At 45.8% G+C, this 22,940-nt stretch overlaps 1 protein-coding gene across 10 annotated transcripts in view; it reads right to left on the minus strand.

Moving 5' to 3' along the window:
* Positions 1-22,940, minus strand: part of BAZ2B (bromodomain adjacent to zinc finger domain 2B) — a 420,170-nt gene that overhangs the window by 53,013 nt on the left and 344,217 nt on the right. For all 10 annotated transcript variants that reach the window (XM_078782265.1, XM_078782264.1, XM_068123184.2 and 7 more), the window contains 8 exons: positions 19,366-19,580; positions 19,028-19,102; positions 6,069-6,309; positions 4,751-4,810; positions 4,428-4,572; positions 3,411-4,153; positions 2,521-2,794; positions 1,543-1,698 (listed from right to left, as the gene is read on the minus strand). In XM_078782265.1, the coding sequence (XP_078638391.1) occupies positions 1,543-1,698; positions 2,521-2,794; positions 3,411-4,153; positions 4,428-4,572; positions 4,751-4,810; positions 6,069-6,309; positions 19,028-19,102; positions 19,366-19,580 (1,909 nt within the window). The remainder of the gene's footprint in view (positions 1-1,542; positions 1,699-2,520; positions 2,795-3,410; positions 4,154-4,427; positions 4,573-4,750; positions 4,811-6,068; positions 6,310-19,027; positions 19,103-19,365; positions 19,581-22,940) is intronic.

Consider the following 22,940-nt stretch of genomic DNA (forward strand, 5'->3'; position numbering starts at 1 on the left):
TCGTCTGTCCACAGGACATTCTCCCATAAGGATTTTGGCTTGTACAGTGTGTTTTGGCAAACAACAGTTGGGCTTTCTTTTGTCTCTCTCTCAGTCCTGGGTCTCCTACCATAGAACCCCCTTTCATTGAGTTGGCGACAGATGGTGCGAGTTGAAACTGTCATACCTTGTGTCTGAAGGTCAGCTTGAATCTGTTTGGCAGTTGATCGAGGTGCTTTCTCCACCATTCGAACAATCCTTCACTGCAATCTTCAATCAAGTTTTCTCTTGCGGACACATCCAGGGAGGTTGGCTACAGTGGCTACAGGGCCTTAAACTTCCTGATAACATTGTATACAGTGGACAAAGGAACATCCACGTCTCTGGAGATGGACTTGTAGCCTTGAGAATGTCCATGCTTGGCTACAATCTTGTGTTTGACCTCCTCAGACAATTCTCTGGGTTTCTTTCTTTTCTCCATGTTGATTGTGGTACACACACAAAACAGCAGAATGTGACACAAAACAGACAAATTTTATTGATTGATTGATTAATCAATTGATTGATTGATTGATTTGTTGATTGTGGTACACAAAAAAAAAACAGCAGAATGTGACACAAATCAGCAGAATGACTCTTTTTCTCTATTCAAACTGGTTGAATGAGTGATTTTTATATTGCAGGCACCTGTAACTCATCACAGGTGAGTTAAATTCCAAAGTAAAGGAGAATCCACCTGCTTGAAATCTAATTATTTCTAACAACTTCTAAAAGGTGCCAAGAATATTGCCCAGGCCATTTTAGGATTTCTGTGTGTAATAAGCTAAAATTTAGTAATTTTTTTCAGCTTTTTTGTTTTGTTCCACTGCAAACTAAAGAAATACATATGTGGATACCAAAAGATTTCAATTTCAACAATTTTCTGGAAGAAATGGTACATTATTTGAAAAAAGTGCAAGGGTGCCAATATTTTTGGCTACGGCTGCAGCAAAATACGAATAACTCATGAAATAAATCCAAGCCTAGGGGTTCAAAGCACGACTGTTTGCAGTAGAAGTCAGAGCAAGAGGGTTGTTGGTGCATCGGCCTATTGTCTCCTCAAGCAGCTAAGACTGTCCAGCCAGTGCCGGATCAATAGCGATTTTTAAGGGACTTACAGAATCAGCTGAAAAAAAACATCCTGCTAGACATTGTCGAAGATATGTCAGAAAGGCGAAGGAAACGAGTAAACCTCAAATAGAGAAGGATACAAACAATCCCACAGAAAAGTGACAAAAGCTATATCCTTTTGGTAATGTGCATGGAAACATGACCTAAGAAGGTGTTGATAAACCAGAAACAAGAGGATTGGTGGCTTATATTCCTCCAGAACAGAAATAACACCATCAATTATAGCAGGGGAACATTCAGAGCTGATCCCTTAGTGTGACCCAGACACATTAGGCTCTTATAGTGTAAGGAGGTTATAGTGTAAGGAGGCTCTTATAGTGTAAGGGGGCCAAAACACTTGTTTAAAGCATCGAAAACCTTCCCAAATGAAAGTAAATGATACGACACTCTTACCATCCTTGGCTCGGGCACAAGCTTGACAAGCAAAATCCATGTGCTTCTGCAGCTGCTTCTGTAACACTTTCTCACGTACACCACGAGGATGCAGAGCTTTAAGTAGTGCTCGGAGGGTCTCCGGGTCAGCCACCCTCCACCAGCCAGTCCTCAACTCTGCCAAACATACCCATTTTGAACCACAATTCAAATACAGTACACAAAGGCCTTGGGCCTAAACCTCACAATAAAGAATTTCAGCAACACCATCATAGCAGAAAGATTGGTAGGCACTACCATGATGAAAAATAAATAAATTAAAAAGTTGCGTACAAACACACATGTCAAACAGACAAAAATGGAGCCACTCATCACCATCACATCAAAATAGAGTCATTCAGTGACATAAAAAAAATGTCGGTTGGATGCTTATGTCACTCTCACAAACAAACCCTTTCAGTAATAATATATTACTGCAGGACAGCAAAGCCTGAGGACTTACTATGAACAGTGCATTGGGTGACTGTGACGTTCACATGTAGCCCTCGGGTAACTTACAAGTAGGATAACCTAGAGGTATTCACACTCGCTTCTGAGCTGTCTAGCTTGGATTTTAATCTTGATCCAGCTACAAACTACCACCCTGTTGTTTTGCAGGCATGGCTTTGCATTATAAATTGCACCGATTCTCAGATGAACGTTAAACTTGGCATCACGTCCACTAGCGTTAGTTGGTGGATGTTAAAATTCTCACAGTGTCCTTCAAGAAGAGTAGACGAGTTATCCCCAGGACCCGGAAGAAATTCCAGATTCCTGCTCTAAACTACAGGGGGCACTGCATCAGCAGCGTACCTGCTCCTTCAGCAAATGATGCTACCCAAGCAGATATGTGCTGCATATGAAAGAAAAAGTTGTGGCCCTGAGTTTATATAGATATCATAAAGAAAATGTGACGTTATTGATTTGCCGTGAGCCCATTATGATGTTTTCATACGCTACCTTCTGGAATGGGTTTGGGTTGAGGCTGATCAGTCTGCTTCTGTATTTCACTCAGGTTCCCTGGAGCCATTTTGGGGATCGTGCCTCCAGATGGCGGTGACTTGACTGTTGTGGGAGCAGGTGGCACTGTAGTCACCAGCACCGGTTGCGTTGTACTCGTCGGCAAGCCCAAAGTAAGGCTCAGCAAAGGGCCTGAGAAAGGCAGGCCTGGGCTCAGTAGGCCTGCTGGCCAGCCACCAAGGGGAAGGCCAAGCAGCGGTAAACCGGACTTTAGCTGCCAAGAGAGAACGAAATAAAATTTCGAAAGAAATCTTTCGCTAAATTAAGATATGAGGGGCGAAACAAAACCACCATTAAAAATGCAGCATTGTTAGTCTGTGCTCATTTATTAGAGCATTTATAGCATTTCAAAGTTAAATACCGCATTCAAAAAAACCTTTTTGAAAATTCTGGAAAAAAAAGTTTGATAAAAAGAAACAATCACTCTATGGTGCCTAAGCTCTTGTAGCTATGTGAAAGGCAATGTTAAATGATCCCGGCCCCCGTTCCTTAGTGGGTGTAGGGAAGCGTTTAAGACCCGCATAAAAAACAGACCAGGCAACACTGGGTACCCTTTACATGATTTTACACAAGATCATGCTTTACACAATGAGAAAAAAAATATTCACAGCTCTATTTTGAATTGCATGTCAAAGAAACTGGCACCTTGTTTATAACAAACAATGCCAACAATTTCTTCACAACACTGACATTTAAACAAGCCAACAATCAAAGACATGTTTGACCAAGTAGATTGCCCACCTTTTAGGTGGCACGTAGGGAAAAATGATGGGAGCATTCATGTTTGGCAGCAAAGGAAAAAAAAAAAAGAAGGAACCTGGTGAGCCCACCTGCAGTGCTGCCAAGGCAGACGATGCGGGAAGCTGGAAGGGGTTGATAGGTATCGTGCTTGGCACTGTCGTCATGCTCAACAGCTTCCCACTTGCTATTGTGCTGCATGGAATTTGGGACGATACAATCTGAGGGAGCTGTGACGATGCATCATCTCCCACTGCCCCATTTGCACCACGCATCGGAGACTTCGTCTGCGTCGACAATTTCTTCAATAGCTGATCTGCAGAAAAGAGTACCTTGGATCCACAGCTGATATGGAGAGGAGGTACTTCCATTTTGTTACTCAATGTCGGTGATTGCAGTTCATTTTGCCTCGGGCTATGGCTGTTACTGATTCGGCACGATATATCGGTGGCTCCATTAGCAGCCAACTGCTGTGCAGCTGCTCCTGTATCGGGCACCATCTTAGCCACCTCCAACAACTCACTGAACTTGGACAACATGCCAGGCTTCTGCAGAAAGAGATTCGTTCCATCGAGATTTCTTTGGCATTCCTTTCCATTTTTTTCTTGTGTGTATTGGATAGTGACTGGGTGCATCGAAGTGTCTTTTAACTGGGTCTTATTGGCGGCCTTGGGAGAAGCTACAGATTCCCGTATAACAAAGGAAAAGCAATTGCCATTTTGTGCATTGGTGTTTTCGTTTCGAGATTCTGGCTCCTTCTTGATCTTGGGCATTGTTGAGGTGGTTGCAGAGGCAAGTTTGTGTCTTTCCTGTTCTTCCTTCACCTCCTCTGAACCTGGTCAACATAAGGACAAGTAGTAAATACACTGCCATCCGAGGGACGGCACACATGTTGTTGAATCACCCTGCTTGTGAAACATTGGGATGACAGTTGATAGCTGGGTCAGGGTTTGAACCTAAGCTAGACAGCTTAGAGGCAAGTGTGCGTACCTCTAGGCCATCCTGCCAGTATATAACTAGGCTAAGTGGTTTTACAAATAGAAAATGTAGGTGTTAAAGTGGTTGGGAGGGGGTGGGGGGGGTTAATGGGGAGATGACAGGGGTCTTACTCTCTGCACTCTCCATTCCTTCGATAAATAGTCCTCCACAGTGAGGCATCATCCAGTATCGGCGTCGGTACCGGTCCTGACCAAGGGACGTAGCACGGAGGCAGTGTGATGCTTCAAAAAGTTTGCGCCGATACAGTTTTTGTTGCTGTATTGAAAAAGAGAACAGAAAAAGTCAGGGTTGTAGGGGGAGAGTTGAGGGAGGGGAAGTAATGTCAGTTTGAAGGATCTATATATATTTAAAAAAAAGGATCACCAACATCAATGCTTTCCTTATTGTACTTCCAGAATCACATCCATAACACACAGACAGAGAGATTAGTTACCTTTGTGAGCTTCTCCATTTGTTTTTCAATCTCATTTACACTTGCAGATATGTCTTTCACCTAATGCAAAGAACAGACAAATCATGCGAAGTATCTTATAAATAGGCCTTTCGAGTTGAGGGAATGAAGCACACATCTGTAACAACTCCAAAGCATAATAATTAAATACACCAGTGAATAGACAGACTCAGCACTCTTGAGCAAGAGTATTGGATCAGAAGCAAACTGTGCCAATTAAAACACGCTACCATCTTATTATAACAGAGCAAACGTATATGGTTATGTCGTTATGTATGTGTATATGCGACGTAAACGTCTTCTTCTTCTTGAAATAAAATTAACACCCTCTTAATTAACCCTCTTAATTACGTTCAGACTACTCAGACCCCTCAGACCTTTGACGACCCTTTAAATTCCCCCAAGACCCTTAAGACCACCAAGACCCCCTGAAGACCCAAAATACCCTTAAATACCCAAAACACCCCAAAGACACAAAATACCATTGAAGGCCCAGAGGCTCAAAAAGACTCTGAATACCGAAATGGCCCCGAAGACCCAAAATACCCAAAAGACCCCGAAGACCCAAAAAGACCCCGAAGACCCAAAACACCCCGAAGACCCAAAATACCCTGAAGACCCAAAACACCCCGTGGTCCCAAAACACCCGAAGACCTAAAACACCCCGAAGACCCAAAACACCCCGAAGACCCAAAACACACCGAGGACCCAAAACACACCGAGGACCCAAAACACACCGAGGACCCAAAACACCCCGAAGACCCAAAACACCCCGAAGACACAAAAGATGTCTTCACACAAGACGTCACAGACCCAAAACACTCCAAAGACCCAAAACACCCGGAAGACCCAAAAAAACCCTGAAGACCCCAAAGACCCTTAAAGACCCTTTAGACCAAAAATACCCCTAAATACCCCCAAAGAACCAAAATACCCCAAAGTCTCTTAAAGACCCAGAGGAAACAAAAGACCCTTAAGACCCAAAAGCCCCTGAAGACCCCGAAGACCCAAAACACCCCAAAGACCCAAAATACCCTTAAAGGCCCAGAGGATCCAAAAGACCCTGAAGACCCAAAAGACACCAAAATGGTAAAAGATGCCTATCCCTCTGAAACGACGTGTGATGAGGAGTGCGGAACGTGCCAAGTCATGCTAGTGTAACCAATAATTCAGACAGGAATATGCATGGAGTCATTACACAAAAAGGACCCCAAGAAAGGAGAAGCTGGACTATGCAGCCTGAGGCACCAAATAAATGCTTGTACTCATCGTAAGGCCAAAATAAGTAAATGAAACCCACCTCTTCACACAAGACGTCAATTTTTGGTTGCTTCATCCTGTCTTCCCTACTTTCTTCTTCTTCATCCTCATCATGTTCTGCCTCACTCTCCTCTTCTTCTTCTTCTTCTGGAGACTCATCACTGTCACAGGTCTGCCGTTTCCTTTTACGAATATGTGTGCCGATGCGGCTCCCACCCGACCGGCGCTCCCTGCCATCCCAAAGTTGCCTTCCAGTTTTACGTGAATGTTGAGCTTTGAGGCTTAAAAAGGGCAAAAAAAGAAGGATGATTAGCAACACGCTTAAACTACAAATCGGGCAAAAACAATTTTTTAAGCAACTTGCTTTAACGAGCAAATATTTATACAAAATACATTCGATGAGACTTCAGCCTTCTCTATATGCCAATCTTAAAGAGAGGATGACTCAGATTTCAACATTCTCACTCAGATTTCAACATCATGCATATTATGAAGTTCTTTTAACTTTCTTTATAGGTGAATTATAAATTATACTAGCGGAAACCCGTGCACAAACAATTGAAGCCAGCGCAATTCAAACTCGGGGCCTGCAGTTCCACAGGTGTGCGAGTTAACTGCTGTTCCATATTGTGTCAACAAAGTATGTACATGAAATGTATTGTTGCAGTTTTGTGGTTTTATAATAAAGGTTAATTTCCCCTCCTAGTTAGTTACACTACAACATGTAGCCTCGTTTAAGCTCAGTTATTTCTTAGTAAATGTAAGCGTAGTCCTTTCCTGTGTTAGTTTTGCGTTGAGAAGGATAATGAGAATTACGTGTCCTTATGGCGCTCTGGGTGGTTTTTGGCGCCGAAATACCACGAGGCAGGCCTGAACAAGTCGACCAAAGCCGAAGGAAGGCGGAGGAGGAGCCGATGGTAAGCACGAGCCGCCAATCAGGGCTCGAGGGGAGTGACTTACCACTGCGGCGAAAGGCGGGGTTTGGAACATTCGAGACGGGCTAGGACGGGGCGATATAACCCTGTGCCCAGAGCCCCCCACTTCAGTTATGAGTTCGGAGTGCTCAGTTGGAGATGGCAGATGAGTTGTGCAGCCCATGGAAGCAGTTGAGTTACGAGAGGAGACGCGCTGAGTTGAGTTGAGTCGAGTTCAGAAGGAGATGCGCTTAACCCAGTTGTACACGAACTTGCCCTGCTCCCCACGCTCTGCGCAGTATTAATCGTGCTGAAGACGACCCGCGCCAGGCCACAGACGCGCGTTTTTCCTCCTGCCTGCCTTTGCCTGATACGCACCACGAGGTTTTCCTTCCTGCCTGCTTTCGCCGGGATATGTGCTGTGACCGCCAGAGGGCCACGCCGGGTGAGCTGTTCCTGGAGCGACCGAAGCAGGCGCGTTCGGCGCGCGAACATTCTTCTTCCATTTCCCCGTGTGAGTGATCGGGCCCGTGTCTGGGGAAAATAATTTAAGATCGATTAAGTCTGCCCTGTGTCCCTTTCCTTTCCTTCAAATCCCTGTAACTAGTGTAAATAAACCTGTTATTTCTTCTGATTCGACCGCTTTTGTCTCTTCCATCATTGGCTTAGCATGGTACGAATTAGATCACTCTGATCGGGTTCTATAGAAAGGTAACAGCATGAGTCACGTGGTATGCCATCCGCTCGGGCATACGCAATCACGTGTGGTTCGTGCGAGACTCGATCCCCACTTCCGCTGCGGCGTGGGTACTCAAAGTATGTGTGAAATTGTCCCGAAACCATTTTCCACGTCTGCCCGGAAGTGGTGAATCAGTCTCGCAGTTTCGAAGACCCAGAGAGAAAAAGGGGCTTAATCTCCCCTTTGTAACAGGAACGGGCTTCGAAAAACCGCAACAATTTTGTGTCAGGAGTGGGATTTGAACCATAAAAAAATTTTGGACACCAAATTGTACATGTTGGCTGCAACAATTTGGTGTCAGTGGAGTGGGATTTGAACCCTAATTTTTTTTGGACGAATTGGCTCCAAATTACGAGCGAACGAAATTTAGTTGTAAAATCCAAATTGTATTTGTACCATGGTTGGCCAAGGCGGTCGAATGCCGGTGGGGGTAGAAATAGAGGAAAAATTAATGACTCAGGACCGGCAGGGACAGTTGGCAGTGGAAGCAGAAAAGGGCGTGGCAGCTGGCAAATGAAAGGGCGGCACCTCGCACGTGGCGGCGAGAGCCGAGCCCGCGGTGCCAGCGGGTTTGGACCTGCAGTTACTCTTGACTCAAATAAAAGCAATCGCTAAGGAGGAAATGAACAAAATGCTCGATTACATGGACAAATTGGGGGACAAATCCACCCGTGAAAGGGAAAAAATGATGGCAGAGTCAAAGAGGGACATGAAAAAGGCGGGGGAGGACATGAGGTGCGGGTTGAGCAAGGAGGTCGCAGTGGCGCGCGACGGGGTGAAGTAGTGTGAGGAACGTGTGGGGAGCGAGCTAGGGCAAAGCACAGCCAAGTTGACCGGGGCTATGGGGGTCGCGACACGGGGTGTAGAGGAGCCGACGGTCGCCGAATTGGACAAAGAAATTTCATGGGCGCCGGCGGACGTCGAGGAAAAAGAAATAATTGGGGCCGAAGAGACGGTAGAAACGGGGAGCAAAAATCGCGGGAGAAAGAAATGGAATGCGCACAAAGTTTGTATTCACACCGTGATGCCGTGCTTGCTAACCCCAATAAAGGTTTACAGGTGCAGCTGGGGAAAGAGGACCCTGAGGTGAGTGGAAAAAATGGCGCGAATGTGTATGGCGCGAACGGGTTTTTGGCGCGCTTGGGACAGAGGTGAGACCCAGGCATTCGCTGAAGGTCCATTGTGCGGTGTATGAGAGAGTGTGGTACGAAGTACGAGAGAGAGTGTGCGCTGAAGCATGAGCAAAAAAAGTGTGCGCCAGAGGGTGCAGGAAAAGAGTGTGTTACGAAGTGTGGGCGAGAATGCACACCGGAGTATGAGTGGGAGTGCACACCCGAGAGCGTGGAAAAAGAGTGTGTGATGGCCGATTGTGTTACGGAGTGTGTAACGAAAGAGTGTGCACCTGGTTGTGCGGTAAAGGAGTGTGTGGAGGAAAAGTGCACACCTGAGTGTGTAACGAAAGAGTGTGTACTGAAGTGTGTGAAAGGCGTGAGTACGCCTAGGTGTGCAGGTACAAGTACGGAGTGTGAGGGAGAATGCACACCAGAGAATGTGGGAGGAGAGTGTGCAGTAACGGAGTGTATGGGAGACGCGGGGGCGCCTGGGTGTGCGAGTGCGGAGTGGGTCGCGAGGTGTGAAGACGCGGCTCAAGCATCGACACCGACCGGGGTAGCGTTTAGTGGGACGGGTAGTGGACGTGAGCCCCCGGTGAGTTGTGTGCAGCAGGGACCGGAGGGAATCCGTGCCACGTCGGTCTCACAAGGCACAATTCGTACAAGGCACAAGGCGTGCACGATTCGTACCGGCCCCCGCACTGTATGGTTGGTGCCGTGCCGTGGCGGCAAAGGCAATCGGCGAGGTTCAAGAGAAGGTAGGGTCCGGTGCTCTGACCGTGGCCGGTTGGGTCATCGTGCGTGGGACCGCGAGGCCCTGCGCAGGGATGGAGCCATGCACCTCGGCCCATCCATACCTCCTCCCTTGGATCGAAAATGCCGGACGGACACCCCATACAGGCGACCAACCACCCGAATGGATCGCTCGGCCCTTCGAGGCTGAGCCATGACAAAGAACATCCACATGGAGAGGCTCCAGTGTAGCGGACTGATGAGAGTAGTGTACCCCACGTGGGGGAATGGTAGTTTGACCATTCCTCACTCGACAGGGCCCATGAGCAATGGTTTAGGGGGATGGCAGTGACAGGCACATGGGGGTGCCAGCAATGGTTACCTCCATGGGGCACCAAAGCTAGCCAAGGGAGGGCTAGGATAATGTTAGGGAACTAGCAGACTGTAGGGACAAAAGATTTAAGTCGTGACACCTGACCTATAGTGGGGACGTAGGTAGCTTAGATGGTTGATAATGAAAAAGGGTGTGCGAAGTTTAAAGGGACGACGAGGGAAGCACGAGTATTAGGGGAAGTAGTTAGCTAGATGATGCTGTGTGTGTGAGAAATTGTGTGGAAAATAAAAGGAATTGCGTTTGAGGTGTGTGAGGAAAGAGGTGTGTGAGCACAAAAGGTGTGTGAGACAAAAGGTGTGTGAGATAAATGGTGTGCGAATAAGTAGTGTGGAATGCTTGGTGTGGAATAGAAGGTGTGGAATGCATGGTGCGAAGGAGTGAATGGGGGGAGATGGAACCCATTCACGGACGCCTGGGGTGGGTAGTGTAAAGTCAGGTAGAGGACATAGGCAAAATTTGTATGGATATTGACACCTGTGGTGCAGGTAGTAGAAAGTAGTGTTTTTTTTGGGTGCATGAGTATGTGGAATGGCTGGGCGTGTGGCTTAATTGGTGCATATGGTTATTGGGGCACTCCGACACTGGTAGTTTGTCGGCCAGGTGAGGCCGCAGGTAGGCTCTGGGAGCCGGTTAGTTGTAGTGTGAGTGGGGCCCGAGGATCCAAAGGAAGGACCCGGGTTGCCCAATGCCAAGGTGGGTATCAGGGGGTAAAGTGCCAGGAGGGGCCTTCCCCAGTTAGATAGTCGCAGGAGCAGGTAAGCTCGGGTGGCGACTTCAGTGGCGGAGGTGCGCAGGTAGGTAGACCTGCTGGTAGAGCCACACGACCCAGCCCCGAAATTGTGCAAATGCACAGAGAGAAAATTCGTTGGGAGTGAGACCCAAATTTCAAGGGCACCGTAGTGTGGGTAATGGGAATTCGGGTTCTTAGAACCACATAGTTTAAAGAGGCCGATTGGCAGGGTACGACCCCGGGTAGGGTAAAAGTAAATGTCAGTAGTGTAGTTAGGATATGTGAGATCCCTTCGCACCATCCACAGCTAATCACCAAGGAGGACGAAGCTCCACACCAGAGCTCTGTAAGCCGTTTGGATAGTAAAGACGCATCATGACGTAATGTGACATTGTGTTTGTTCCATCCCTTCCTTCCTGGGAGGGATTGGGAGACGAATTTGGATTAGAGGGTGATATGGGGGACAAGACGTAGAAACGGATTGTAAATACAAGGGGGGCTAGGGTAGTGTAAGCCGACGGTGGGGGGTACGGATGGCTAGGGACGAGCCTGCTCTGCTCACTCTTCCACGCCACTCGCACCACATTACCTTGTGTTTCTGTGTGCCATTGCGTCTTTTCCGCTTTGCTTGTTGTGCCTTGTCTCTTCCCCCCCACCGCAGGACCATTTTGGAGGTGGAACTGTGCAGCACCATCGACCGGTGCAGCATCCCTTCTGCACCTTGCTACATCAGTGCAGCCGAACTGTGCAGCACTTTGTGGCCATATCCTTTTGCTGCACCTTGTTGCACCTGTGCAGCACTTTGCTTCCAAACCCTTTACTGCTCCTTGTCACTCATCATGGACCACAAGCCTTGTGGCCTTGCACCTCTGCTGTGCAGCATTTTGCTGCAAAACCATCTTGCACCTTCGGACCACTTGTTTGAGTGGCATTAACGCCACGCAGTTGGACCACATGGGAGTGGCCCTGCCTGGCAAGGAAAATAAAATAAAAGCATTTTTGTGCATTTTATTATGGTGTGCTAGGCATGAGAAGATGTGTAAGTTTAGATAGCCCTGAAGATTAAAAATGGCCTGTATGCCGGTCCGGGGGCCAGCCGGTTTGATATATGCACACAGAAGAAGCAAGAAGCAAGATGCAAGAAGCAAGCAGCAAGTGTCATGATTTTGAGTGTGAGTTTGCTGTGTTTTCTCTCCTCTCCAATCTTCTCTTCCAAAAAAGGACAGGTCCTGGGTCATAGAATTGTAAATAAAATTAAGTTTTGTGCTTGTAAATATAAGAATGCTGCCCACCGGCTATGTGTTTAGTTTGAAATTCCGGAAATACTCGGTTAGTTGTGGGCGTGAATCTGATATGAAGCTACTCAACGCAATAGGAGGGACATATCTAGTGTTTTAAAACTGTCGCACACACGGGTCAGAGTAAATGTTAGGGGGAACCACACCTATGTGTCACATGTAAAAGTAAAGTTAATTTTGCATGTTATTCTCTAACCGGTCATTCCATTGGTGGTTTCGACTCGGGGACGAGTCTGACGAGGGAGGGGTGTAGTGTTGCGATTTTGTGGTTTTATAATAAAGGTTAATTTCCCCTCCTAGTTAGTTACACTACAACATGTAGCCTCGTTTAAGCTCAGCTATTTCTTAGTAAATGTAAGCGTAGTCCTTTCCTGTGTTAGTTTTGCGTTGAGTAGGCTAATGAGAATTAGGTGTCCTTATGGCGCTCTGGGTGGTTTTTGGCGCCGAAATACCACGAGGCAGGCCTGAACAAGTCGACCAAGGCCAAAGGAAGGCGTAGGAGGAGCCGTCGGTAAGCGCGAGCCGCCAATCAGGGCTCGAGGGGAGTGACTTACAACTGCGGCAAAAGGCGGGGTTTGGAACATTTGAGTTGGACTAGGGCGGGGCGATATAACCCTGTGCCCAGAGGCCCCCCCCCCCCCACCTCAGTTATGAGTTCAGAGCGCTCAGTTGGAGATGGCAGATGAGTTGCGCAGCCCATGGAAGCAGTTGAGTTACGAGAGGAGACGCGCTGAGTTGAGTTGAGTTGAGTTCAGAAGGAGATGCGCATAACCCCGTTGTACATGAACTTGCCCTGCTCCCCGCACTCTGCGCAATATTAATTGCGCTGTAAAAGATGACCCGCGCCGGGCCACAGACGCGCGTTTTTCCTCCTGCCTGCCTTTGCCTGATCCGCGCCGCGAGGTTTTCCTTCCTGCCTGCTTTCGCCGGGATATGTGCTGTGACCGCCAGAGGGCCACGCCGGGTGAGCTGTTCCTGGAGCGACCGAAGCAGGCACGTTCGGCGCGCGAACATTCTACTTCCATTTCCCTGTGTGAGTGATCGGGCCCGTGTCTGGGAAATAAGTTAAGATCGATTAAGTCTGCCTTGTGTCCCTTTCCTTTCCTTCAAATCCCTGTAACTAGTGTAAATAAACCTGTTATTTCTTCTTATTCGACCGCTTTTGTCTCTTCCATCATTGGCTTAGCATGGTATGAATTAGATCGCTCTGATCGGGTTCTATAGAAAGGTAACAGTACGAGTCACGTGGTACGCCATCCGCTCGGGCATACGCAATCACGCGTGGTTCGTGCGAGACTCGATCCCTGCTTCCACTGCGGCGTGGGTACTCAATGTATGTGTGAAATTGTCCCGGAACCCTTTTCCACGTCTGCCCGGAAGTGGCGAATCAGTCTTGCGGTTTCGAAGACCCAGAGAGAAAAAGGGGCTTAATCTCCCCTTTGTAACGGGAACGGGCTTCGAAAAACCGCAACAGTATACACGACCAGTCAAAAGTTTAGGTACTTTACTGGTTGGTGTACTTAACACTTAAAAGTGTACTTAAACGTTTGCCTGGTAGTGTGTATATATATATGTATATATCAGATTATTTGTAACACCGGCTTGCATCAGGTACACTTCTCCAGAGAAAATTGGGGTCTTCCCCCAATCCCGAACCCCCTCCCCCAGATATTCTACCGAGATGCATACTTACGGTATCCTTAGGCAATATGATAATTGTGACAGTATCTGGAGATGCATAAAGTTTGGATGCACTTCAAAGTCCAAATATTGATTAAGGAACCTGAAGAGAGAAAACTGCTTGCTTTCTTAAAGTTGAATACGAGGAAGATTGTACAGATAGTTGCACAATCATTTACAATTCCAAATAGTGAGTGATGTGTACACCATGTTCAGCTAATTAAGAATAACATCATCTGTTTTTCATAAACTGCCAAATTTTGTACAAGTTAATAGAGCCGTGTCAGACAAGGCACCCATGAGATCCCAGGTCTAAAATCCCATTGTTCAACTGGTCCTGCAGAAACCATTATGGTTAACTGGTCTGAAAACCCATAGACCAAGCTAAATACTTTAATTATGTTTTGTTATAAACATATGCAAAACACACAGTTCCATATATAATTGAGTTATAGCCATGTTCTTTATAACAGGGTTTCCCTGTAGAATCTTTGTTGTTTATGTGAATCCAAGTTGCAGTGCTGATGTTGTACAAGTTATTTGCAAAACGGCAGGACATTTATGGCAGTCGATGAACTGATTCCATATCTGGAACTGGTCTTGTATTGGTCCATTTGGCCTATTGGTATTCTCCATCAACGTATGTGGGAACATTATGTGCCCAGATAGCTCAGATGGCACAGCACTGGTACAGTTCACCATAGGACATGGGTTCGATTTCCGGTCTGGGCGCATACTTTTTCCACATATGTTGATTGATTATTAACAATCCTGTTCATATATATATTGGTATTCTATTGGTCTCCGAATGGTCCCATTGACCTACTGTTTTTTAATCAGTATTGTTACGGTTTTTAGAACCTTCACTAGTAAATTTTAGTAAATGTTTCCCTTATAAATGTCCCCCTGTAAATATTCCCATCAATTGGCTTGGTAAAGATCACACCCTAGTTAGTCCATGAACAACACGTAGTGAACCATAGGACCTCTCCGTAGTTTATTATGTGTTTCATTATTATGTGTTTCAGTTAAGGACCTGTTCCCAATAGTTGAATCTGCGTTGCATTAATCAAATAACATAGGTCCCTTTCAATTTCCCCCAAATCGCCTCACCCACACTTCAAAGTGACAGTCGGGCAGCGTTCGCTGCCCCTTGGTTTGGCTCGTTCGACTCCCCACCAGCCGCCATTAGCCATGCGGTCAAGCCGAGAAAGAAGGGGGAGGAGCCGCCAGATCACGGGCATGGCACGTCGACGCATCGGCAGAGGTGGAGTCAGCAAGCCCTTACCGGCCAACCAGCACAGCGGTGAGCCAACCGGTAGGCGTGTTATCAGAGCCGGCGGCTTGATTTCCAAGACAGCAATAAAAGCGGCTGCAAGGGACTGTTTGGGAGTTGAGTGAGTGGGACGGAAAAGGTACGAGTTTTTGAGTGAGAGGGTTCCGAAGAAGGAGAGAGAAAAAGGTACGAGTTGGGTGAGAAGGTGCAACCTGAATAAGAGAGTCGGTGAGAAGGCACGAGAGAGACGAAGCTGCGCGGAGCTGCTTCGGAAAGCCCTACCATGTGAAACCGAATACGTGGAGCAGCCGTTGGCTGTTCGCCTCGAGCCCGTAGCGTGGACTGGAGCGACCTTCGACGCTGCGCACCGGCCCGGACCACCCTACCCTCTCACCTGCACGGACCCTTCTCCTTCGTCCAGTGATTCCTGCCTGCTATTCCCTTGTCGTGTAAGTCTATTGTCTGTCCTGTTTGTTGTCTGGGTTATAATATAAGACTGTTTTAAGGCTTGCCCTGTGTATCTGCTTTTTCCTCCTTGTAAATGCCCTTCTTTCGTTTCCTCTTTTAGTATAGAAATAAACCTGTGTTCTTCCTTTACCCTTGTTGGTTCTTTGGCTTCCTCTCATCCGATTGCTTTAGTCCCTTCTTTCAATTGAGTACCTGTGGCATGATTCGGCCAATGCTCGGAATCGGGTTTAGTCTCTTGATAACGGCTCGAGCCGCGGATTGCTAAACCGCTCGGCAAATACCATCTTGTCCGTGGTTCGAGCGGTACTTGTCTCCCTGTTTTGCGGAGGGATTGGTAAAGGTATTCAGGAGAAAACCTTGACCAATAACCCTGATCAATTCCACCCCACAAAAGAGCGTTACAGGTACCAGGACCAGAGATGGCCAGCTTAACAGGCCAAGGGGATTAACCCCGCCCCCCCCCTTGCTAAGGGGAGTGCCGTCTCTGAGATCCGTAACAGTAAATTCGACTGGTCCAGTATGTCGCTTTTCTTATTGAAACCAAAAGATCCTACTGGTCCAATTTCTTATGGGATTTTTATGGGATTTGGCCTATTGCTGTTCTATGCGATTTCTGACCAGGGATGGTAGTTCTAGTAACTTGCAGTGAACAGTGAGAAATCAAGTGAAAAGAGTACGAAAGCAGCCAATGATTCTTTAAAATATTTTAATCCTCAAACGATATTTACTGTCCTTAATCAAGCAGCCCCAATTCTTTTTCGATAAAAGATAAAACACACACACACAAGAGATAAGAATATATTACTATTGGGCTAACTAATGTGGGAGGATATAACTGTCTTGTCTCTCTCTCTCTCTAGTTTGGACATTGGTTGTATGGTGAAACCCTCACCTCTAAGACCGAACAGCAAGAGTTCATGCCAAATTGCCCCCTTTCAATTTGCATTGATGCCTTCCAAAACCTGCTCACAAATTTGATTAGGCCTATCAAAACTATTTGGGCCGGACCGACAGAGAAGATAACTGAGAAGGAAGTTGAGGAAGTGATAAAAGCAATGAAGAGTATAAAAGCGGGAGGGCCGACAGGAGTTGTGGGAGAGCTGTTGAAGGCAGCAGAAGTTGGGGTGAGAAGAGAATGACAGAGATCTGTAATCTGGTGGTGAAAGAAGGCTGCATTCCAGTGGTTTGGGAACTGAGTACCCTCATCCCACTGTACAAGGGGAAAGGTGACCCTCTGGCCTGTGGCTCGTATAGAGCGATAAAGTTATTAGAGCATAGAATTAATGTATTGGAAAGGGTGTTGGAGAAGAGGATAAGGAAGAAAGTGAAGATCGACGAAATGCAGTTTGGATTTATGCCAGGAAGAGGAATGACAGACGCGTTTTTTATTGTAAGACAGTTGCAGGAGAAGTACATGGAGAAGAGGAAGAAGTTGTTTCTTGGGTTTGTTGATCTGGAGAAAGCATTCGATAGGGTTCCACGCGATGTAGTGACATGGGCATTGAGGAAGTTTGGAGTGGAGGAATGGTTGATCAGAGTGGTGATGGCAATGTACAAAAGAGCGCGCACAGCTGTAAGGATGAAGGACGGGAACAGTTGTGAGTTTGAGGTGAAGCTGGGAGTGCATCGGGGTCGGTACCAAGTCCACTACTATTTGTAGCTGTGATGGAGGTGCTGGCTCGGAATGTAAAGGAGGGTTTACCCTTATATTCCGTGGGAGTTGTTGTATGCAGATGGTCTGGTGTTGATTGGGGAGAGTATGGATGGACTGAAGGAGAAGATGAACAAGTGGAAGGAATGTATGGAGGCAAAAGGTCTGAAGGTGAATATCGGAAAGACGAAGGTGATGGCAAGGGGTAAAGCATGTGGTGAGGTGGAAAGAACTGGGAAGTGGCCATGTGCTGTGTGCAGGAAGGGTGTCGGAGCGAACTCCATTCAATGTACAATGTGCGCTGAGAGTGGGTTCATCAAAAATGTAGTGGTCTGGGAGGGTCATTAACCACTGTGGCAGCTACATTCAAGTGTAAGGTGTGCACAGAGGGAGCTGCAGATAGAGGAAATGTTGAGTTGGATCTTGGAGATGGCGTGAAGCTGAAAGGTATGAAAACATTTTGCTACCTGGGAGACATGCTGAATGGAGAAGGTGGATCAGACTCGGCAACAGTTGCTGGAGTGAGATGTGCATGGAAGAAGTTTCAGGAACTGAGTGGCGTGCTGACGAGGAGGGGAGTGTCGTTGAAGCTGAAGGTAAAGGTGTATGCTACATGTGTGAGAAGTGTTATGATTTATGGGAGCGAGACATGGGTAATGAACGTAGAGCAGCAACGAAGGCTGGAAAGGGTGGAAATGCGAATGGTTCGGTGGATGTGTGGAGTATCGTTGAGAGAGAGGAAGACAAATTATGAATTGCGAAAGATGATGGGAATAGAGCCTGTGATGGATACTGTGAAGAGAAACAGGTTGACATGGTTTGGTCATGTGTTGAGGAAGGATGGAAGTGACTGGTTGAGAAGAGTGATGGAAATGAATGTAGAAGGAAGTGGAGGACAGGGAAGACCGAGGAAGACTTAGCTAAAGGTGGTGGAAGAAGAAATGTGGGCAAGGGGGTTAACAAGGAGAGATGTAGAAAATAGGGCAAAATGGAGAAGATTGTCATGGGGACTGCAAGGTTAACCCCCGCTCTAGCAGGGAAAATGGCCTTAAAACGCCTGTTGTTGTTGGTGCTGTTTGTATCAAAACTATGCTGCCCATGAAGTGAGGTACGGTACATGGAAGATAGCTTTTTTTGTTGCACAATTTGCTTGCATGGCCCGTCTCCCCACTGACTTCAAATGGCATGGGTTCAAATGGTATGGGTCTCCTTTGCCATAACAAGAGACATGCAGTTTCAAAGTTATCTACGACCTGTCTCACTAATTTGATTGGTGCGCCATGTGATGGGTACAATGCTGCTTCACATCTACCACTGTATCGGATCTTGGCTCTCCAAAACAACCAACCCAAATTGTGCTCTGGCTAGGCTTCAATGGCCCCCTGGCTGACAGCTTTAATGGTCTTATGCGGTGACGGGAGGCTCTCTTCAAGCTGCCATTTTTGCCTTCGGGCTGGGAAGAGGTATATATGGGTTTTCCATATATCATGCCTGGTTACTTGAGCGAAGCGTGCCCTCCATACCCTGAATTTAGGTGTCTAAAAGGGGATTACGCAAATCTGTCGCCTCAAAGGGACTTGGAATCAATTGTCAATACAGAGGCTCAGGCCAATCCTTGGGTATAAGCACTGAGAATATGCTGAAAGACACCCTAGCTGAGGAGGTAGGGTGGGAGTAGGGGTGGAGGAGGTGGGGGAAGGGAACAAGTGATGCACATGAATGGATGAACAATAAGGAAATACACTTGCTCTGGACCTACCTACCAACTCTAAATATTTATTATCATGATATACTCAAAAAGCATTCCTTAGTGCTGAGATAATAATGAATAAATAATTATTTGGATGTTCCTTTGACATTGCATCACTGATGGTAGGAAATAAATAATTATAGAGCTTATTTCTGTTATAATGAGCAACAAAGCACATTTTACATTCTCAACAAAAGGAATTGTGAAATTCTTCTCATTTTGAAGAGTTTAAGATTTTGTCTACCTTCAACTTACCTTCTCAACTTGCCCTCCACAATCCACTTGTCTCTTCTCAAGCTGGAGATTTGGTCAATTGTTTTGTCAATCTCCCTGCCAGGTGGGGAAAATAACTTGGGAATGAACCAAATGTACAATTACCCTCTCAATTTTATCATTGAGTATGTTAGTCAAGACCTCGCTACACAATCAGAGGGGTCCAAAACTCCATCAATGTAATATATGGAGGGCCCCAATTGTGATGTAATGTATTTTTTAATTTGCATAAAATGTAATAATTTCTCCTTCATGGTTTTCCATTGCAGCAAAACAGTATTTGAAATAAAAAGAGAGAAGAATCAAAAGTGCAAGCTCACATTGTGATGATACGACTGCAGAGAAGTTCATCGCATAGAAAAGCCAAAGCTTCGGCCTTTTGAGCTGGAGGATGGGCTTGTATGTCGCATGTGCGAAGACTTCGTGCAAGAACAGGTAGACCTCCACGGGCTTCCAGGAAGAGACGGAGGGCCTCCGAGACACTTTTACGGTTTAACTCCAGGTCACGCAGGCGACATCCAAGAACAGTCCGTTCCTTAAAGAAATCAGCAAAGCACATGGAAATGGAGAACCTAAGATGTCGAAGTATTCAACAAAGGTCTTTGAGAGGAAGAAGGCAGAATGAGATGAAATTGCCAAATTGTTAATAATTATTTTTGTGATACTTCAACCCTGAAAATCCCAGATCACATTTATAATAAGTAAAGAACACACCTCCTGTAATATAACTATGTGAAGAAAGACTAATTTTATAACACAGCAAAAGTTTGGTCCAAAAATCGTGTCCAAATATCAGCTTCCAAACTCAAAAGGTGCCTGAGATATTGCCCAGATGAGAAAAATAAATAAATAAGTGATTAATAATGAAAATAAAGAAATAATAATGGTAAAATAATGAAATTATTAATCAATTGGCTAAAAGAATACCTAAACCACTACCGTTTCATCCGAATCTGCAACTTTAACGAAATTAATTAATTATGTCATTAATAGAATTAAATAATTAATCAATTAATCAATAAATCAAAAATACCCTTTATAGCCACATCACTTGGTAATTATCATGTCCAAATATCAGCTTCCTAACTCAAAATGTGCCTGAGATAATGCCCATATGAGAAAGGAAATAAATAAGTACTTAATAAATCGATAATAATTAAGTAATTGATCAATTAATTGATTGATCAAAAAACAAAAAATAAGTTTTTGCCAAAGCAATTGATCACTATTGTGCTAAAATTTCAGCTTCCTAGCTCAAAGGATGGCTGAGTTATCGCTCGGACAAACAAACAAGAAAGAAAGAAAGAAAGAAAACAACCGGAGTGAAAACTGAGCACTCCCTGTCAGGGTGCCCGGCAATGATGTCATGCAGCACCTGGGGATGGAATAGGAAAGGAGCCATGTACAAAAACAAGAAACCGGAGTGAAAACTGAGTACTCCCTTTCAGCGAGTGTCATCACTGGGCCCCCTTCAGTGCCCGGCGATGACATCATGCAGTGCCTGGAGATGGAATAGGAAAGGAGTGGTGTACAACACAAAACTAGAATATCTTGGTTGGATAAGTGTCCACTGCCCTGAGTTAGTACTTGTTGGAAGCACCTTTGACAGGAATTACAGCTGTGAGTCTGTTGGGATAGGTCTCCACCTACTTTGCACACCTTGATTGGGCAATATTTGCCAATTCCTCTGTATAAAATTGTTCAAGCTCAGTCAAGTTGGGTAGGGAATGTTGAGGGAAAGAAATGTTCAAGTCATGCCACAAATTTTCGATTGGATTCAGGTCGGAATTCTGACTGGGCCACTCAAGGGCATTTATCTTTTTGTTCATTAGCCACCCCCAGTGTAGCTTTGGCAGTGTGTTTCAGGTCATCATGCTGAAAGGTGAACCTCCATCCCAATTTCAGCTTTCTTGCAGAAGGCATCAGGTTTTCCTGTAGGATTTTGCTCAATCCATTTTCCCTTCTATCCTAACAAATGCCCCAGTCCCTGCTGATGAGAAACATCCCCATAACATGATGGTGCCACCACCATGCTTCACAGTAGGAATGGTGTTCTTTGGGTGATGTGCTGTGTTGAGTTTGAACCAAATGTAACATTTTACATTTAGGCCAAAATGTTCCATCTTGGATTTATCAGACCACAAAAGTTTTTGCCACATGAATTCAGAATCTCCAGACTGGTTTTTTTTGCATACCTCAAATGGGACTCAAGGTGGGCTTTTTAATGATGGCTTCCTTCTTGCCACTGTACTGTACAGGCCAGACCTTTGGAATGCTTGGGATATTGTTGTCACATGCACCCATTGACCAGTCTTTGCCATAAAGGCCTGTAGATCTTTCAAAGTTGCCATTGACCTCTCAGATCAGTCTCCTCCTCGCTTGGTCATCCAGTTTGAAGGGACGGCCAGATCTAGGCAGGGTCTTGGTGGTACCATATGCCTTCCACTTCTTATTGATTGCCTTGACAGTGCTCCAAGGGATATTGAAGGCCTTTGAAATTTTTTTATACCCATCCCCTGATCTGCAGCTTTCACCAACTTCATCCTGGAGATCCTTTTAAATAAAGCTCCTTGGTGCTCATGGTTGAGTCCTTGCTGTGAAATGCACTACCCAGCAGAGGAAACCTCCAGGAACAGCTGATTTTATTCTGGAATAATCAGAATCCCTTCAATTTAACACAGGTGGAGGCCAATTAACTTGGGGTGATTTTGAAGGTGATTGGTTACACCTGAGCTAATTTACAAATACTGTTATAAGGGCACTTACCCAACCAAGATATTATAGTTTTGTATATTTCATTAATTTTGTGAAATTTGTAGAATGGGTATTTCATTTGGAAGTTGTGGGTTATAATTTGTAAATAAAGGTGCAAAAAGTCTGATTTAATGCATTTTAATTCCAGGCTATAAGGCAACAAAAGGTGAAACATTTGAAAGGGTGGGTAGACTTTCTATAGGCACGAGGGCCTGCCAATAAGTAACTTTAAAATGGCGATATAAATTCGAGAATGTAATGTGTTATGTGTAGTTGTAGACGACATGTGTTATATATATGGGTAAAAGTCATGTTTTGCCTGTTTTAGATCTGGCAACATTGACCATATGACGTCAGTAGAGCAGGTCCAAGGTGGCGGCTCCCTGAGAAGCATGCACCAGGGAGGAGCAACGTTCTGTCTTCCGTTTCTTGGGAAGTGAGGTTGTGAATCCCAATGTAATCAATCGCTGAATGAAGATGCAATATGGTGATGCATGTTTATCATTGCAGCAGGTGTACGACTGGGACACGAAGTTTAAAAGTGGAGTGTCCAGTGTGGCAGATGCTGCTCGCTCGGGCCAGCCTCACACAGCCGACACAACAGAAATGGTTGCAGGAGTTGAGCGCATGCTGAGGGAAAACCGTCATATTACGCTGGATGAAGTGGTCTCCGAATTGAACATTAGCCATGGTTCAGCATTCATCATCATTCACAACGTGCTGGAATTCTGCAAAGTGTCTGCAAGGTAAGTGCCTAGACAACTCACACCCGAACTGAAAGAACGGCAAGTGGACGCATGTGAAGAAATTCTGTGCCATTACGAAACAGAAGGCGACGCTGTCTTACAGCACGTAGTGACTAGGGATGAAAGCTGGGTCCACTACTTTCAGCCAGAAATGAAGAGGGCAAGCAAAGAGTGGCGCCATTCAACATCACCAAAGCCCAAAAAATTCCGCACACTGCAGTCCACTAGAAAAGTGATGCTGACGCTCTTCTGGAATAGCCGAGGCCCACTTGTAGAGCATTACATGCCCAGAGGGACCACAGTCACCAGTGCATCATACTGCGACCTCCTTAAAAATCATCTGAAACCAGCAATCAGATCAAAACGTTGTGGACTACTCACTACCGGTTTTTGCT

Source organism: Myxine glutinosa, chromosome 7, assembly GCF_964187855.1.
Source record: "Myxine glutinosa chromosome 7, kmMyxGlut1.1, whole genome shotgun sequence".
In the NCBI taxonomy this organism is placed as follows: domain Eukaryota; kingdom Metazoa; phylum Chordata; class Myxini; order Myxiniformes; family Myxinidae; genus Myxine; species Myxine glutinosa.